At 43.0% G+C, this 17787-nt stretch overlaps 1 protein-coding gene across 4 annotated transcripts in view; it reads right to left on the reverse strand.

Annotated features, from left to right (window-relative positions):
- The window catches only part of SLIT2 (slit guidance ligand 2), a 361028-nt gene that overhangs the window by 72774 nt on the left and 270467 nt on the right, over nucleotides 1-17787 (reverse strand). For all 4 annotated transcript variants that reach the window (XM_059674520.1, XM_059674503.1, XM_059674511.1 and 1 more), the window contains 4 exons: nucleotides 13913-13981; nucleotides 6150-6221; nucleotides 5567-5638; nucleotides 2655-2726 (listed from right to left, as the gene is read on the reverse strand). In XM_059674520.1, the coding sequence (XP_059530503.1) occupies nucleotides 2655-2726; nucleotides 5567-5638; nucleotides 6150-6221; nucleotides 13913-13981 (285 nt within the window). The remainder of the gene's footprint in view (nucleotides 1-2654; nucleotides 2727-5566; nucleotides 5639-6149; nucleotides 6222-13912; nucleotides 13982-17787) is intronic.

Below are 17787 nucleotides of genomic sequence, written 5' to 3' on the forward strand. Positions count from 1 at the left end.
CACACACGTATTATTTCCTAAGGGAACATAAAGTGATGCTCAGTAGAAATTCCCTATAGATTTACTGGCAAAAACAACTTAGAAGAAAATGAAGACATTGGGTTACCCATTTTCCTGGATTATGTGCAACTGAGATTTAGTGAGTCATCACAAGTGTTAACACACACCTGAAATTTAGACAGCGTCCAGGTATTTGCAGAGACAGGTTTAAATTGGGTGGAGATCAACGCTGCCTTCATTCGCCAATTATTTAATGAGAACGCAATCACGGTGCTGGGTTCTGGGGACCCCAATATGAGACCTACATTACTCTTAACTCCCAAGAGCTCCTGCTGCGAGGGAGATTAACCTATACGCATACGTGCACACACATTTCCTTTAGAAGTGCTCTAGCAGAAGGATTTACAAGGGGACTGTGGACAGAGGATAACTCTGGGGGGACTGGTGGTTAAAATGTCTAAGCTTTTAGATGACTCAAGAAGGTGGGAAAGGGTGGGGAGGATGTTCCAGGGTAAAACCAGTGAGCACACAGGCACAAAGATGAGAAAGTGCCTGGGAAAACAGAGACGCTAGTTCGCCAGAGCTGATTTAGACCGTCATTGGATGAAGGTCCCTTTACAAAGGGTTTCATTTCAGAGCTTTGGTTCCTACTCACACAGGCAGCAGTAGCGATAGGAATAGTAATCAAGGTAATAGCTAACATTTACTGCGTCATTCCATAGGCAGGGACTGTGCTAAGCCATGTATTTACTCGAATTACATCATTTTATCCAAAATAGCAACTCTCTGATGTCAATAGTATAATAAAGCATTTCACAGATGAAGAACCTGAGGCCAAATAAGCTAACCATTGGGTTTGTAAAATTGCCAAATTTGGGCACAAGAGATACATAAAACAGCATTTAAAAACTGATTAATTCCGATTGATAATTAACTTCAGATTAATAACATTTTAGGTCTATGGTCTACACAAAATTGAAGTTACTGTTTTATTAGAAAATCCCCATAATATGCTTGTAAAATACTTTACAATACTTCACATTGCAACTTTAATGCCCAACTCTAAACAAAAAAACTGGAGTAAAAGTTAAGCTCATATCTGCATCAGATTCAAATTCTTTTTACAAATAAAAAATGAGCAACATGATGTTTTTGAGTCATTTGGTCTTTTCCTTAGTGACATTTGCTAATTCCTTACTATGTGAGGGATGCAGCAGAAAAAGTGCATAGAGCAGAGCTGTTTATAACCTAGGGAGAAAGAGACAAACGCATACATTAAATACAGGAGTGAACAGAACACAGGACAAACTGCTGCCTGTGTGAGTAGGAACTCGAGTTGCCCTCACTGTGAGTGGGGTGGCCACAGAAAGGGATGTTCCCCTGAGCTCAAGTCACGCTGCCCAGGGCAGCCCTTCCTGCTCCATCACCCTGACCTAGCGGATGGGACGGCCGCTTCCTTCTTTGTGCTGCATGGTCTGGTCTGCCAGAGAGCACCACAGTCTTGCACCCAGAGCTATTGGCTTTCATTAACATCATGTCTCAGGCAACTGACAGCCCTGAGTGGTCCTGATGTTGACTTTGAGGTGCTGGGGTTCAAATATGGAAAACATAGAGGTCTTGCTTCCTGCCCCCTAATCGTTTAGTTGGAAGGATTAGTCACTGTAGGCACCAAACAATCAGATGTGCAAACACCTGCATGGAGAACACAGCCCCCATAGGACAAATTCAGATGTAGCATGATTGACAACTAACTCCTATCCTCCGCCCATCCCCCGTCTCAATTTTCTACAGTCATACCTTGGGGTTTGGTGGGTTTGGGAGGGAAGGGCAAAACCAAGAGGGGACATGACAGGCAACCTCTCTGGGGAAATGGGAGCCCAGTGACACTGACATTTAAGCCAAAGCAGAGAGCCGCTCCCTGGGAATGCCCATGCAGCCTGCCCCAGGAAGGCTGTGGTTCCTAGGACCGCTCCCCCAACTTCTGTCCAGGTTGGCCATGGTCTTAACAATACAACCGAAAATAACAGAATCATGAAATTTGACCCAGCTGAGTTTTTGGATCCCATTTATCCCATATTTTTAATTTCTAAAATTGCACTTCCAGGAAATATGGAGGTGCAAATGGCTGCTATAACAAAGAACACACAGAAAAGTGTTTCACCCAGTGTGATGATTTGGCTATTGCCCTCTACCACATTATAAGGTCGTGAACTCTGTCTCATTTATTTCTGCATGGAACCATAGCTATTGCTGAGTAATATTTGCTAAATAAACGAACCTTGTTTGAGGCAACAAGGTAGGCTTCATGGAAGAGGTGATACTTGGGATGTGTCTTAGAACAACTGGGTTTGGAGAGACTGAATGGAAGAGAGCCAATATTTTTGAATCAGAGAACAATGAGAGCAAAGGTATTGGTTAGGATGTTGGGTAAGCAAAGAGAACTCAACTAATGGGGAGTATGGGCCAAAAGGATAAATGAAGGCCATCTTGCGGAGTTCACCATATCTACATTGAAAATCTTTACATTTTCTTTAAAATGAAACCATTCACATGTGATGATGCGACAATAAAAGGGGCAGCAGAGGATGCGTGTTGCAAACTCGCTTGTCAGGGACAGTTGGAGCCTAAACCCACATCATGAACTAGGTACTCACAGGTGTGATAATGCAGAAAGATCGTTGAAAGCACCTTCAGGCACAACAGAAATGTCATTTCCATGCAAAGAACTAAAACAAGAAAAAGAAAATTCAATTTCCTATAACTCAGAGAGTTCAGAAAAATCCCCGTGCATGTATATGAAACTTCAGTTGATGATAAGCATTTTAAATCAGTGCAGACAAGATGGTCTAGTCAATAAATAGCTTTGGTATCTATTTCAGAAAGCAAAAAATTAGTTCCTACCTCAAGTCGTATGCATAACATAAATTCTAGGTTGAAGAGTTAAATGTAAAAATAAAACTGAAGTCTAGTAAGAGAAAATACAGAAGAGTTCCGTTTTATAAACAGGATAGGAAAGGGTTTCAAAATCATTGTGTAAAACTCAGCAACCATAATGAAAAGGAGTGACACATTTTTGAGAACAGAAAATATATTCATACTATAAAAGATTACATATAAGGAAGAGGATGGGGAATATTTGCAACACATATTAGATACGAGGAATAATTCCTTTGTGAAAAGACCTGCAAACTTAGAGTCAAGTGCTAGATGTACAAAGATATGTAAGTTAATAAGGAAAAGACAAAGTACCCAATAAAAACAGGGCAATGATATGATCAGGCTCATAGATTAAGCAGCACAAATGCTCAATAAAAAAAAAAATATATTCTAATGCTCGAGTAATTGGAATTGCAAATTAAATCAGAAATGGGAAATAAAGTTGCTTTTGTCATACGATGGAAATGAAAGGATTGATGATATTCAATATTGGCAGGAGTGCTTTAAAGCAGGTACTCTATTAAATAGTTGGTGGAAAAAATAAATTTGTAAATTGACAAAATCCCATTTGAAGGGCAATATGATGTTTATTTTTCGTATTCTTCCAGTACACTTGACAGTAATTTCCCCTGCAAATCATTGCTGAAATTACTAGCACACTGGTACCAAAGTGAACGTGTGGGCTGTTCTTTAGAGTGATGAACAGAATTATGAAAATTTGGAAGTAAAACAAATGGTAGTGAAGATGTGACAGAAAAAGAACAATTCCTATTTATGGCTTTTAAAATTGATATAGCCAGGGAATATGTATACCATCAAAATAACCAAATGTGTTGCCCTCGCCAGTTTTGCTCAGTGGATAGAGAGTGTCAGCCTGTGGACTGAAGGGTCCCAGATTTGATTCTGGTCAAGGGCATATGCCCCGGTTGTGGGCTCAATCCCCAGTTGAGGGTGTACAGGAGGCAACCTTTCAATGATTGTCTCTCATCATTGATATTTCTCTCTCTCTTTATCTCCCTTCCTCTCTGAAATCAAGAAAAATACATTAAAAACAAAAACAAAACAAAAACCAAATATGTATAAGGGAGGATCATAAAAGAACATCAAATTGGGTAATGGTAAATTCTTAGGGACGGTACTGGGCTTGAGGATCATGTTTTATTTTATATGCTTTAAAATTCACTTATTATGTAATCAGCAAAGACAACATTTCCTACATTTCTTTCAGAATTAGTTGACTCTATGTAAAACATACCTCTAAATATCAACAGTAATACAAGAGAAAAATGGTAATTGGCGTACGACGATACCCTTTTCATTGGCTAATCAGGGCTATATGCAAATTAACTGACAACTATGATTGGCAGTTAACTGCCAACAAAGATTGGCAGTTATCTGCCAATAAGATGGTGGTTAATTTGCATATGTAGGCACAATGCAGGGAGGCAAAAGGGAAAGCAGGAAGAAGCCCCCTGCCACTGACAGTGATCAGAAACCCAGGGGGGAGCTAAGAGCTGGGGGGCAGGGCAAAGGCGGCCCTGGGGCCGCCTTTGCCCTGCCCCCCAGCCATGATGGGAGAATCAAGCTCCTTTTCCGCCCTGGCCAGTGATAGCAGGAAGTAGGGGTGGAGCCAGCGATGGGAGCTGGACACGGTCGAAGCTGGAAGTCCCGGGAGCTAGGGGTCCCTTGCCTGGGCCTAAAGCGGAGCCCACGATCGCGGGGCCGCTGCAGCTGCGGGTCCCCGCTGCCTGAGCCGGACGCCTCAGCCAGAGGCGTTAGGCCTGGGCAGGGGCGGAGCCTGCAACCGCGGGGAGCTGGGGGTCCCCTGCCCAGGCCTGACACCTCTGCCAGAGGCCTCAGGCCTGGTCAAGGGGCTGATCCGGTGATTGGTGATCGGAGGGTGATGAGGGTCAACTCCTCTGGCCGAGGCATCAGGCCTGGGCGGGGGGCACAGCCGGGGATTGGGGGGATATGATGGTCCCCTTGCCCAGGCCTGAAGCCTGGGTCAGCGGCATCAGGCTTGGGCAGGGGGTGGAGCAAGTGATCAGAGGGAGATGGGGGTCCCCTGCCCAGGCATGATTCCTGGGCCAGAGGCCTCAGGCCTGGGCGGGGGCCAGAGCCAGTGATCGAGGGGAGGTGGGGGTCCCCTGTCCAAGCCTGACACCTCTGGCGGAGGCGTCAGGCCTGGGCAAGGGGCCGATCAGGTGATCAGAGGGTGATGGGAGTCTACGCCTCTGGCTGAGGCATCAGGCCTGGGCAAGGGGCAGAGCCAGCAATCGGAGGGGTCTGGGGGTCAACGCCTGAGGGCTCCCAGTATGTGAGAGGGGTCAGGCTGGGCTGAGGGACACTCCCTCCCCCCCACACCCAGTGCACGAATTTCGTGCACCGGGCCCCTAGTTGTATATTATAAAATAAGCAATTACAGCAAAAACATGACAGAAGAGAAAATTATATTGTCCAAATTAAAGCTGATGAACAATGATGTAGTCAGATATGCTTTTCCAAATCTGTAGTAAATCCTAATGCATATAACCAAACACACCCAAGGATCAACAAAGCAGTTAAGCCAGTAGTAAATAGACAGCTCGATCCCTGAGAAGAATTTCTTTGTTGAACATCAGATGCTTACAGTAATCGAAGAGACTTCAATCCATCGAAGGTTCGCGGAGGGATACATCTCAGACGGTTGTAACTAAGAATCCTGAAAGCATATAGAAGCCAAGTGGTCTTACTCAGGCATCCCAAAAGGGCCGGATGTCATTTTTAAAATAAAGTGGCTCAGAAGAAGGTTATTTTAGTATCTTATAAATTGAGAATATTGACACCTAATATTGTTTAAAAAATATTGTATTGTTTTAGTGAAACAATATATTTCCTAAGTAAAGCCCAGAAAGCTTCCTACCTCCACAGGTGCTGATGCCTCAACTATGCCCTCCAGAAGGTGACCTTCTGCATACATTTGCTTACGCATCTCCTCTAACTCCACCACAGGTGTAAATATCCCTTCTGTCTTTTATAGAACCCACCACCTTTTGTAATGTCTGTGTTTGTTGGCTGATTGAGGCATTATTTGTCTGTTTCTCCCAGCAAGTATTTACATTCCTCAAGGGCAAAGATGCTATCTGTCTTGTTTACCAGGAATGTCCAGTGCCTAGAAAATGCACTGTGCCCAGCGAATTAATGAAAACTCAGTACCGCACTTTCACACTCACAAGGTGAGGAGCTGGGTCATGTTGCTGAAGCTCTGGTTAGAAAGGGTGCTTATTCGGTTGTTACTTAAGTCTCTGAAAGAGAAAAAGAAGGAAATGGAGTCTACTGTTAGCACAGACATGGAAATATTCATGATTCATAGAAAGAGAAGGTCTTTTTGTTCAAGGTCATAGCAACAATGTTAGCACTCAGCTTTTACCTGAAAATAACAAGACATCGGGCAACCTTCTGGAATAGACTATAATGTTATTCACAACAATTGATGCGCCTTGCTTTGGCCAATGAGGCGTAGGCACACGAGCCAGTTTCACTTCAGAAAAGATTTAGAGCGAGCTCACTTTTCCCATGTCCTTTCTCCTCTCTCTCCTGTAAGACTTGTGACCTTCCCCAGACCCTGTGACTGTTGCCTGGTCCCAGAACAAAGGCATGTGGAGGCCAGTTACAATGGACACATTGTATGGGGGGAAAGAAACCTTTGTCTTTGAAAGGTCCATCAGTTACACATACTTATTTTCTTGGGAATATATCCTCACCAATATATCCTCTCTCTCTCACCCTCTCCCTTCCTCTCTGAAATCAAGAAACACATATTTGAAAAACCACCACCACCAACAACAAAATGCCTTAATTAAAAACTCTGCTCTGCCTTGGCCAGTTTGGTTCCATGGATAGAGCATTGGTCTGTGGACTGAAGGGTCCTGGGTTCCATTCTGGTCAGGGCACATGCCCAGGTTGTGGGCTCAATCCCCAGTAGGGGGCATGCAGGAGGCAGTCAATCAATGATTCTATCTCATCACTGATGTTTCTATCTCTCTCTCCCTCTCCCTTCCTCTCTGAAGTCATTAAAAATATATTTTTTTGCTCAACCTTGGGGAGAACCAAGATAGCGGCATAGGTTAACGCCAGAGTTTGCTGCTTTGAACAACTACTTCAAAAGTGAAACCAAAAAACGGAAGGGACATCACCCAGAACCACAGGAACGCTGGCTGAGTGGAAGTCCTACAACTAGGAGGAAAGAGAAACGCACACGGACACTCAGAGGAGGCGCAGTGCTGAAGTCAAATTCTGAGGTGCGGAGTGCGCGGAGCGGGCTGGCAGCGGAGGGCGCGGTTGTTGTTTTCAATGGTGAGGGAGTTGCAGATTCTGAGCACCAGATCCGGGCGAGTCGTTAGGGACCCAGACTCAAACGGGAGAAGCGGGACTGTCTGGCTTTGGTCAGAGTGAGTGCAGCTTTCTCTCCCAGCTTTGCAGCGGGTGCTGGGACTCAGAGAGGCAGAGCCCCTGGGGACAGGACTGAGAGCCGCCATAACTGCTCTCTCCGGCCCACCCTGTTGATCCTGTGCGACCCGCCCCGCCCAAGCCCTGCACAGAGGCATTTGCCGGATAGCCTCAGGCAAAGGCTAGATTAGCACCTCCCTAGAGGACAGAAGTTCTCTCACTGCTGACACAGCTGATTCTCATAGCCACTTGGCCTGGAGGTCAAACCCTCCCTGGAATTAGCTACAACAATCAAGATTTAACTATAAGACTGCGAACAAAGACCACTAGGGGGTGCACCAAGGAAGCATAACAAAATGCGGAGACAAAGAAACAGGACAAAATTGTCAAAGGAAGATATAGAGTTCAGAACCACACTTTTAAGGTCTCTCAAGAACTGTTTAGAAGCTGCCAATAAACTTAATGAGATCTACACGAAAACTAATAAGACCCTCGATCTTATATTGGGGAACCAACTAGAAATTAAGCATACACGGACTGAAATAACGAATATTATACAGACGCCCGACAGCAGACCAGAGGAGCGCAAGAATCAAGTCAATGATTTGAAATGCGAGGAAGCAAAAAACATCCAACCGGAAAAGCAAAATGAAAAAAGAATCCAAAAATGCGAGGATAGTGTAAGGAGCCTCTGGGACAGCTTCAAGCGTACCAACATCAGAATTATAGGGGTGCCAGAAGATGAGAGAGACCAAGATATTGAAAACCTATTTGAAGAAATAATGACAGAAAACTTCCCCCACCTGGTGAAAGAAATGGACTTACAGGTCCAAGAAGCGCGGAGAACCCCAAACAAAAGGAATCCAAAGAGGACCACACCAAGACACATCATAATTAAAATGCCAAGAGCAAAAGATAAAGAAAGAATCTTAAAAACAGCAAGAGAAAGAAACTCAGTTACCTACAAGTGAATACCCATACGACTGTCAGCTGATTTCTCAACAGAAACTTTGCAGGCCAGAAGGGAGTGGCAAGAAATATTCAAAGTGATGAATACCAAGAACCTACAACCAAGATTACTTTATCCAGCAAAGCTATCATTCAGAATTGAAGGTCAGATAAAGAGCTTCACAGATAAGGAAAAGCTAAAGGAGTTCATCACCACCAAACCAGGATTATATGAAATGCTGAAAGGTATCCTTTAAGAAGAGGAAGAGGAAGAAAAAGGTAAAGATACAAATTATGAACAACAAATATGCATCTATCAACAAGTGAATCTAAGAATCAAGTGAATAAATAATCTGATGAACAGAATGAACTGTTGATTATAATAGAATCAGGGACATAGAAAGGGAATGGACTGACTATTCTTGGGGGGGAAAGGGGTGTGGGAGATGCGGAAAGTGACTGGACAAAAATCATGCACCTATGGATGAGGACAGTGGGTGGGGAGTGAGGGCGGAGGGTGGGGCGGGAACTGGGAGGAGGGGAGTTATGGGGGGGAAAAAAAAAGAGGAAAAAATGTAATAATCTGAACAATAAAGATTTAATTAAAAAAAAATATATATATTTTTTAAAAAAAGCAAAAAAATAATTCTGCCCTTGGCCAAAGTCACCAATACGTACTAGGTCTTCAGTAAGTATCTATTTATTGAATGATAAGTAAATGAGAGAGATGTGAATTATTTACCAAAGCTAAATGGCTATTTATAAGTGCATTTTGCACTATGGGTTATAATTTATATTCAGTGAACTTGATCTTATTTTTGTTATATATAATACTAGGGGCCCGGTACACGAAATTCATGCACTGGGGGGTGGGGCTGGTTCCTCAGCCCAGCCTACCCCCTTTCACATACTGGGGGCCCCCAGGGGATGTCCTACTGATGGCTTAAGCCCCCTCCCTACTCCCCTTAGGGAGCAGGCCTAAGCCGCAGTCTGGCCTCCCTTTGTGGGAGGCCACCAGGCTGATCAGGGGAAGGCGTCAGCCCCATCACCCTGCTGCTGCATCCACTGCCAGTCACCACAGCCACCAAGGTGTTTTCATCAACACAGACTCCAGTCCCTTCACCATGAAAAAATGACAACTTTCTTTAGGCATTTTCAAGATGTGTCTTTCATAGAATATGACATTTTTTTATTATTATTTTTTTATACTCACCTGAGGATATGTTTCCATTGATTTTTAGAGAATGTGGAAGAGAAAGGGAAAGAGAGAGAGAAACATCAAAGTGAGAGGAACATTTTGATTGGTTGTCTCCTGCATGAGCCCTGACCTGGGCCCTGGCCAGTGAGGAGCCTGCAACCTAGGTACATGCCCTTGATCAGAATCGAACCCAGACCCTGCGGTCTGCGGGCCAAGGCTCTATCCACTGAGCCAAACGGGCTAGGGCAGGATATGACATTTCTTAGCACTCCAGCAGCATACCTTCGTTTTTTTCTTCAGGAGTGAGGCGGAAAAACCCTACATCACCTTCTTGGATTCTTAGTACCGAAGTTACTAAGAATATTACCAGAGGCATACAGGGAACTTAGCCAATGAGTGGTCAGAAAAGGTGTTTCCTCTGTAGTTCACACTGATCCCCAGCTCAGCCCCTGCCCAGGCCTAAGGCCTCTGACTGGGGGTTAGGCCTGGGCAGGGGCCCCCTTGGCTCTTATTGCAGGCTCAGGCCCTTCCCAGGAGCCCCCTGGCTCAGACCCTTCCTAGGGTGCTCAGGGCCCATACGGGGCCTACCTCAAAGTGACCTGGGAGCCCTCTGATGTTTCCCGGAAACAGGCCACTGGTGCCTCGTATGCAAATTAACCACCATCTTAGTTGGGTTAATTTGCATATTTGCTCCTGATTGGCTGGTGGTCATGGCTGGTGGATGTAGCAGAGGTATGGTCAATTTGCATATATCCTATATAATAAAAGACAAAAAGGGTAATTGACTGTACCTTTGCTACACTTCCCATTGGCTAATCAGGGAGATATGCAAATTAACTGCCAACAAAGATGGCGGATGGCAGCCATGCAGCTGAAGTGAGCAGGAGGCTTGCTTGCTCCAGAGATGGAGGAAGCCAAGGTTTCCCGCATGCTGCGGTGTGGCTCTGAGCTCCAAAAGCAACTAAGTTTCAATTACAGAAGCTAAGCAAACCCCAGATACCTGCTTTCAGTAGGCCATAGCCTCAGACCTGGAGCTGGCTCTCAACTCCAGTGACGGCAACAAAGTTTCAATTATAGAAGGTAAATAAATCCCAGAAAAAAAAAAGAAAGGAAAAAAAGGAGAGGGTGGGGGCTTCAGTCGCTGGCCAGCCTGAAAACGGCCCTCAGCCCCTCACCCAGACTGGCCAGGCACCCCAGTGGGGACTCCCACCCTAAAGGAGGTGTGGCCAGCCTGAAAACAGCCATCAGCCCCTCACCCAGGCTAGCCAGGCACCCAAGAGGGACTCCCACCCTGATCCAGGACACCCTTCAGGGCAAACCAGCCAGCCCCCACCCATGCACCAGGCCTCTATCCTATATAGTAAAAGGGTAATATGCAAACTGGGAATGACTGGTCACTGACACACACTGACCACCAGGGGGCAGACGCTCAATGCAGGAGCTGCCCTCTGGTAGTCAGTGTGCTCCCACAGGGGGAGCTCTGCTCAGCCACAAGCCAGGCTGATGGCTGCCAGTACAGCAGTGGTGGTGGGAGCCTCTCTTGCCTCCTAAGCAGTGCTAAGGATGTCTGACTGCAGCTTAGGTCTTCTCCCCGCTGGCACGTGTACATCCCCCAAGAGCTGCCGGGCTGCCAGAGGGATGTCTGATTGCCATCTTAGGCCCAACCCCCCGGGGAGCAGGCCTAAGCCAGCAGGTGGTCATCCCCCGAGGGGTCCCAGACTGCAAGAGGGCACAGGCCAGGCTGAGGGAACCCCCCCCCCCTTCCGCCCGAGTGCACAAATTTTTGTGCAACTGGCCTCTAGTAATATATAATGAAATATAATCATATATAACATTTACATATACATATTTTGCATTTTGCTTTAGGAAAAATTATGAATATATACACCTCCATATACAGTGGGGCTTTGACTTACAAGTGTCCCGACTAACGAGTTTTTCAAGATACGAGCTGTCTCTCGGCCAACTTTTTGCTTTGAGTTGCAAGCTAAAATTCGGGTTACGAGCCAGCTTCAGATACCCCACTGCTAGTTGGCGCAGTGAACGTCACAGTGAACGCCACAACATCAGCCCGGCATCACGTGTCATTGTAATAGTGAAAATTGATTTGACATACGAGTAATTTGAGTTACGAGCTTCGTCACAGAACGTATTAAATTTGTAAGTCAAGACCCCATTGTATTCAACAATGACACAGATATTAGTGAAGGTGTATATATTCACTAATGTTTTCCTAAAGCAAAATGCCAAATATATAAATAAGAGAAAAATTCATGAATAAATAATTTAGGATATAATTTATGTTAATTTATGTGTGTGTATTTATATTCACAAAATTTTTTTGAAGTAAAATACGTGAATTGTTAAATGCAAGATCCAGAAAAGCTAATTATCCATTCCTTTATTAAAGCACCAAAGGGATCAGCAAAATGGACCTATTATATTATGAAAATAGTAGGGATGTTATGGAAGCTCTAAAATCCATGTTCTCAACTGCTGAAGTACTATGCCTACCTTTTAAAAGGAAATAAATATATCTATATCAGCAAAATGACTCCTTGGTGAAACCATCTGTGGATCTACAAAGTCTCATTTTTCATTTTCAAATTGGTTTTGAATAATCACGCACTGTCCCACAAATGACCTGATTCTGCTCAAGTGACCCTTTGGAAACTGCAGCAATTTAAAGGTTTATTTAACAGAACAAAATGCACGTAATCGCTTCTTGCTGCTGTTAAACAAATAACTAGGGCAGAACAAGGCGCCTTGGAGGGTATTCCTTTTTCCTTAATTTCATAGCGTGTCATCTAAACAGTCCTGGGTGCTTCTTACAAAGTGTTTTCCCGTATTTTTAAGGAAAATTGAAAATCGTAAGCATCATTTTAACTAACTTCCACCTTCCTAGGGCAGCGATTTTCAACCTTTTTTCATTTCATGGCACACAAACTCATTATTAAAATTCCGCAGAACACCACAACTATATTATAATGTTTGCCGACTTCACACAAAAATAGGTATACCTTTGTTGTTGTTAATCCTCACTCATTTATGTGAGTTATTTTTTTAGAGAGTGTGGGAGGGAGGGAGGGAGGGAGGGAGAGAGGGAAATCAATAATGTGAGAGAGACACATTATTGGTTTCCCCCCACATGTGCCCCATCTGGGGCTGGATATAGAACCTGCAAACCAGGTACGTGCCCCTTGAGTAGGAATCAAACCCATGACCCTTCAGTGCACGGGTCGACATTCCAACCACTGAGCAATACTGGCCAGGGCAGAAAGAGGTATAATTCTGATGCATTCAAAATTGTTGGCTATTGTGATTTTTTAAATTTGACAACCTAAGGGAAAACATATCCGTGCCCCTGGCTAAATAGGCATAGCATGTTTTAAAAATTTTTGCAGCACTCCACTTGAAAATCGCTGCCAGAGGGTAATATTTACATTGAGAAATTCAACATCTTCTGCTACCTCGGTTTCTAGAATTTACTAGTTAGGAATAAACCTCCTTATTACAGGAATAATAGAAATCTGCCTCCTAAGCCAGTCATATTTACTCTAAAACCAGATAGACTTAAACAAGATAAAGTATTTCCCTTTACATTCACTATTGTTGCTAATATTTTGTTTTGTGAGAAATGTTATCAATTTCTATCAAGGCTACTCTAAGTGTGACATTATTTTGGGTGAGGTTATATATTTTTAAAAATATTTTGCACATAACTAGATAGAAATTTTTGTGTACTTAAATATAATCTTATATCTACTTTAAAATAGTAAAAAATTATTTACATACATGAATGAGAAAAAGATATTATCTTAGGACATCAAACCAAACTAAAAAAACAACAGTGTTTTGAAATTTATACTCAGAATGTCAGCGTCTTTGTCACATTTTCTTAAATACTGTAGAAGTAAACATAGATTTTGTAAAATGAATTCGAATACTGGAAGCCCATAACAATTCATATTTTATTATATAAAGAGAATCAAACCTAATAAACTAGATTTATGTTTCCAGTGAGATTACTATCACCTACCATCTCTTGTTTAAATTCAAGAATAAAAATATGTTTTTCTACCTTTCCTTGGCTTGTCATAAAATAGCCCATTTCATTATGAATAGCAGTACCCTTCGTGCCAAATCTTTACAATCCTTCGATACACAGACTTAACCGTATTTGTACTTTGATGAGAGGACCTTTTCTAGGCCTCGCCATGGCCTGACTGATACACAGTGAAGCCGGAGCTAGTGATCCAGGACCAGGTGAGCTTGGGGGAGCCTCTGACTGCGAGTGAGTTATATTATCCGAAAGGCTCACTACATCTCTGCCCCTTGCTATCCCATTTTCATGAAATAGAATGAGAAGTCAAAGGCAGAAACATACCGTATGGTACTTACATAAGTGTTAAGTGTTTGTAGTTAGAGAGTTCCTTAGGAACCAATGTGAATTGATTCCCATCCAGGTACCTAAAAACATGGAAACAATATTATTATTATTACTATTATTACCATTATTATTATTATTTTAATCCTCATTTGATGATATCTTTTCCATTCATCTTTAGAAAGAGAGAGAGAGAGGAAGAAAGGGAAGGAGAGAGGAAGGGAGGGAGGAAAGAAGGAAGGAGAGAGAGAGGGAGAGAGGAAGGAAGGAAGGAAGGAAGGAAGGAAGGAAGGAAGGAAGGAAGGAAGGAAGGAAGGAAGGAAGGAAGGAAGGAAAAAAAAGAAAGAAAGAGAGATGCATGGATGTGAGAGAAACACATTCACTTGTTGCCTCCTACACTCGCCTGGAAAGGGGCCAGGGATCGAACCTGCAACTGAGGTATGTGCCCTTGACTGGGTAGTGAAACAGGGACCCTTCAGTCCATGGGCCGATGCTCTAACTACTGAGCAAACCGGCTAGGGCATATTTTTAAAAAGTAACAGTAGTGTATCCTGGAATAGTTGAAGAATATTTCACTCTTACTGGAGGTAAGGAAGCATTTAGTGATTTTAACTTCAAGATGTCATGTTCATATCCCAGCCGGCGTGGGTCAGTGGTTGAGCATTGAGTGGTTTGATTCCTGGTCAGGGCACATGCCCTGGTTGCAGGTTCTATCTCCAGTGTGGGGCGTGCAGGAGGCAGCCAATCGATGACTCTCTCTCATCATTGATGTTTTTATATTTCTCTCCCATCATTGATGTTTCTAGCTCTCTCTCCCTCTCCCTTCCTCTCTGAAATCAACAAAAAACATTAAAAAAAGATTTCATGTTGCTAGCTGAGACTGCTTTGAAGAGAAGAAAAAGAAAAAATTGCTTTGTCCAATCCAGCAGATTCTTTTGTGGATCACTTGGGCTAAACTCTAAAATCTAGGAGAGACTGGTGAGTCCAGTTCTTCGTGGTTTTCTAAGAAGGCAGGCATGTGTCCCGCCATTTTCTTGTCAGCAAGAAGGTTCATTCAAATAAGCACATTGTAGTCAAACCCCACTTTGCTTGTGTTTATGTGGAGGCAGTACCAGGAAAGGCACGCACCACGGGCAGAACCTTACTGCCTAGGGCGAGACCACTCTACCGCTGTAATATTATCAGCGTATTAGTAAACAACAATGAGTGTTTTAAAGGAGATATTTGGGAATTTAAACAGAATTAGATTTTAATTAATAATACCTTAAAATAGTTTTTAACATTGTATATCTACTTGCTGGTATTACTTGTAGGAGGTTTCTTAGAAAATCACATTTACCAAGTGCATAAAAATAGCATCTATATGCAAAAGTAATAATCAAATAACCACACGTAAGTAAAGTGTCCCTTTCTGATGAGAGTCAGCAGAATAATCAGAGAATAGATAGGCTCTGGGCTAACTGGCAAGACACCAAAGTAAAGGAATGCTTAAATATCCATGATGACACACACACACATGTGCGCATGCGCACACACACACACACACACACACACACACACACACACACACACTAAATTCTATCTCCTCCCAGGCTCTTCTCTCCCAGAATATGGATGGGGAGGGATAAACATTCTTTCACTAACTTGGGTCATCTGAATAGAAGTGCCCACAATCAATTCTGGCACAGGGGCATGTGACCCGCCTCCTGCCTCAGTGTTGGGGCCAATCTCAAGATCCGGGGTTGAGGTTATATTTTTTGCAGGATACAGCAATAACTGAGAAATTGCCTAATATAACAGTCTATTTCAACTATTTAAAAATGAAAACAGTTATGAAAAAGTCACAAATTATCAAAGTACATAGTAAATATTTGATTAAGAGCCAGCACATGAGATGAGTCCTCATGCCTACTCAAAATTTCAGACTATACTTCGACTCCTCTCCCTCCTTTCTTCTTGTAAATGTTTTCTTATTACCACTAGAGGGCAGCATAATCCCATGTACTTCAACACTCTCCCTTCATTTCAGAATGTAGTGCTATGCATGTTTACATGTAAAACAATCTAAGAGGGAAATTATATGGAACTGATTAAAAATAATAGATACCGTTTGTTTAACATTTTCCACCAACACTATTTCACCAAATTCTTTAATAATTCAATAAAATAAGCACATGGCATTTTTCTAATACAAGCATATATAAAGAGAAATACTGCTGACTCAGTGTAGTTCTAAGAATAAGCTCTCTGGGGGAGTAAACCTAGAATTTACAAGAGATGAGTTCATTCTTTTCATCTCTGTAATCTATTTTCTTTAGCAAAAGAGATTACTTTAAAACATTTGTAGAGAAATAGATGGAAGACTTGACTACATGATAAAAGAAACACGGAAATGGCATAGATAGGACATGGATCAAACAGGTTCTCATATATGGTTTAGTAAGGAAATGAAAGAATGTTAAATATTTTAATGATTTTTAAAAAATATTTTTATTGATTTCAGAGAGGAAGAGAGAGTGAGAGAGAGAGAAACATCAGTGATGACAAAGAGTCATTGATTGGCTGCCTCCTGCACACCCCTCACTGAGGATGGAGTCCACAACCTGGGCATGTGTCTTGACCAGGAATAGAACCATGACCTCCTGGTTCATGGGTCGACGTTCAACCACTGAGCCATGCCAGCCGGGCAAATTGTTTTCAAAAATCAAGGTCGAAATTATTTAACGGGAAGCAGGTAAAATGACTAAGAGATAGCCAGTTAAATGGTCCAAGAAGAGATTTAGCATCAAGACAATCTGAATGGTATGCTATGTCCTTGGTGGGGTGAACCTAGAATCAATGCATACAGACTATTCCATAGGCATCTAGCATCCCAACTCTGGAGGGTAACCTTCTGAACTAAATACACATTAAAGTGAGAATTAAGTCTTTTATCACATACCACACACACACACACACACACAAAACAGTGCTTATCATTAGCTAACAACTGCGACCGGTAGTCAGAGAGAGAAACCGACCACCTCACAACTATTCAAATCCGAGAGGGACCTTCTGTGCACACACGCTAAGACCACACGGTTTCTGTCTAAGTGTTCCACTCAGGACCAAATTAAGATTCAGAGAACTGCACAGGATTTGAAAACAAGTTTTTTGACAACTGAAGTGGCATCTCCTTAAACCGCATTAAGAATGTTCCGCATGGACCAAAGTTTATCAAAGCTGCTCATTGGGGGTACTTGGATGCATCCGCATTAATGACAGGTACGCATTTGCATGAGGTAGAGTTGGACTTACATCGTTTTTGATGCATGGTTCCATACAGACAAAACTCAATGAGGCAAAATAACTTAATTGCACGTCAGGCATGTGTACATGGCCCGTGGTACACAGATGAAGGAATGGAATAGAGCACACATGCATACCGTTTAAGCAGTCTAGTCTCTGATTTATTCCATTTCCCACACAGAGCACCACATAGCACGAGGCAGCTAAGGAGGTGTGGGTGGTGCTTAGTGTCTGGATATTGTGCCTTGGCAATGTACTCTGTGGTTAAATGTCAGTAATGAAAATGTGAGAGCTAACTGGCCCCACACCCTTTACAAACCGAGGGACTCTGATTCAAGTCCAAAGGGTAGTCACACATTTCTTTTTAAGGATTATGCCAGCTTCTCCCACCTCCCAGATGTTAATGCACCACATACGGTGAGATGTTCTCCCAGGAGACACAGTGGTAAGGGATACTTAACCAAATGGGATCTCCTGACACTGTAGATAAACTAAATATACCGCATTTCCCATGGTGCACTGGATGGGACGTTAGTCTTGCAACATACTCCATGGGAAAAGGGCTATAGAAACAAGTAAGTATGGGAGCTACCTCACATTT

This window comes from Myotis daubentonii, chromosome 1, assembly GCF_963259705.1.
Source record: "Myotis daubentonii chromosome 1, mMyoDau2.1, whole genome shotgun sequence".
NCBI lineage: Eukaryota > Metazoa > Chordata > Mammalia > Chiroptera > Vespertilionidae > Myotis > Myotis daubentonii.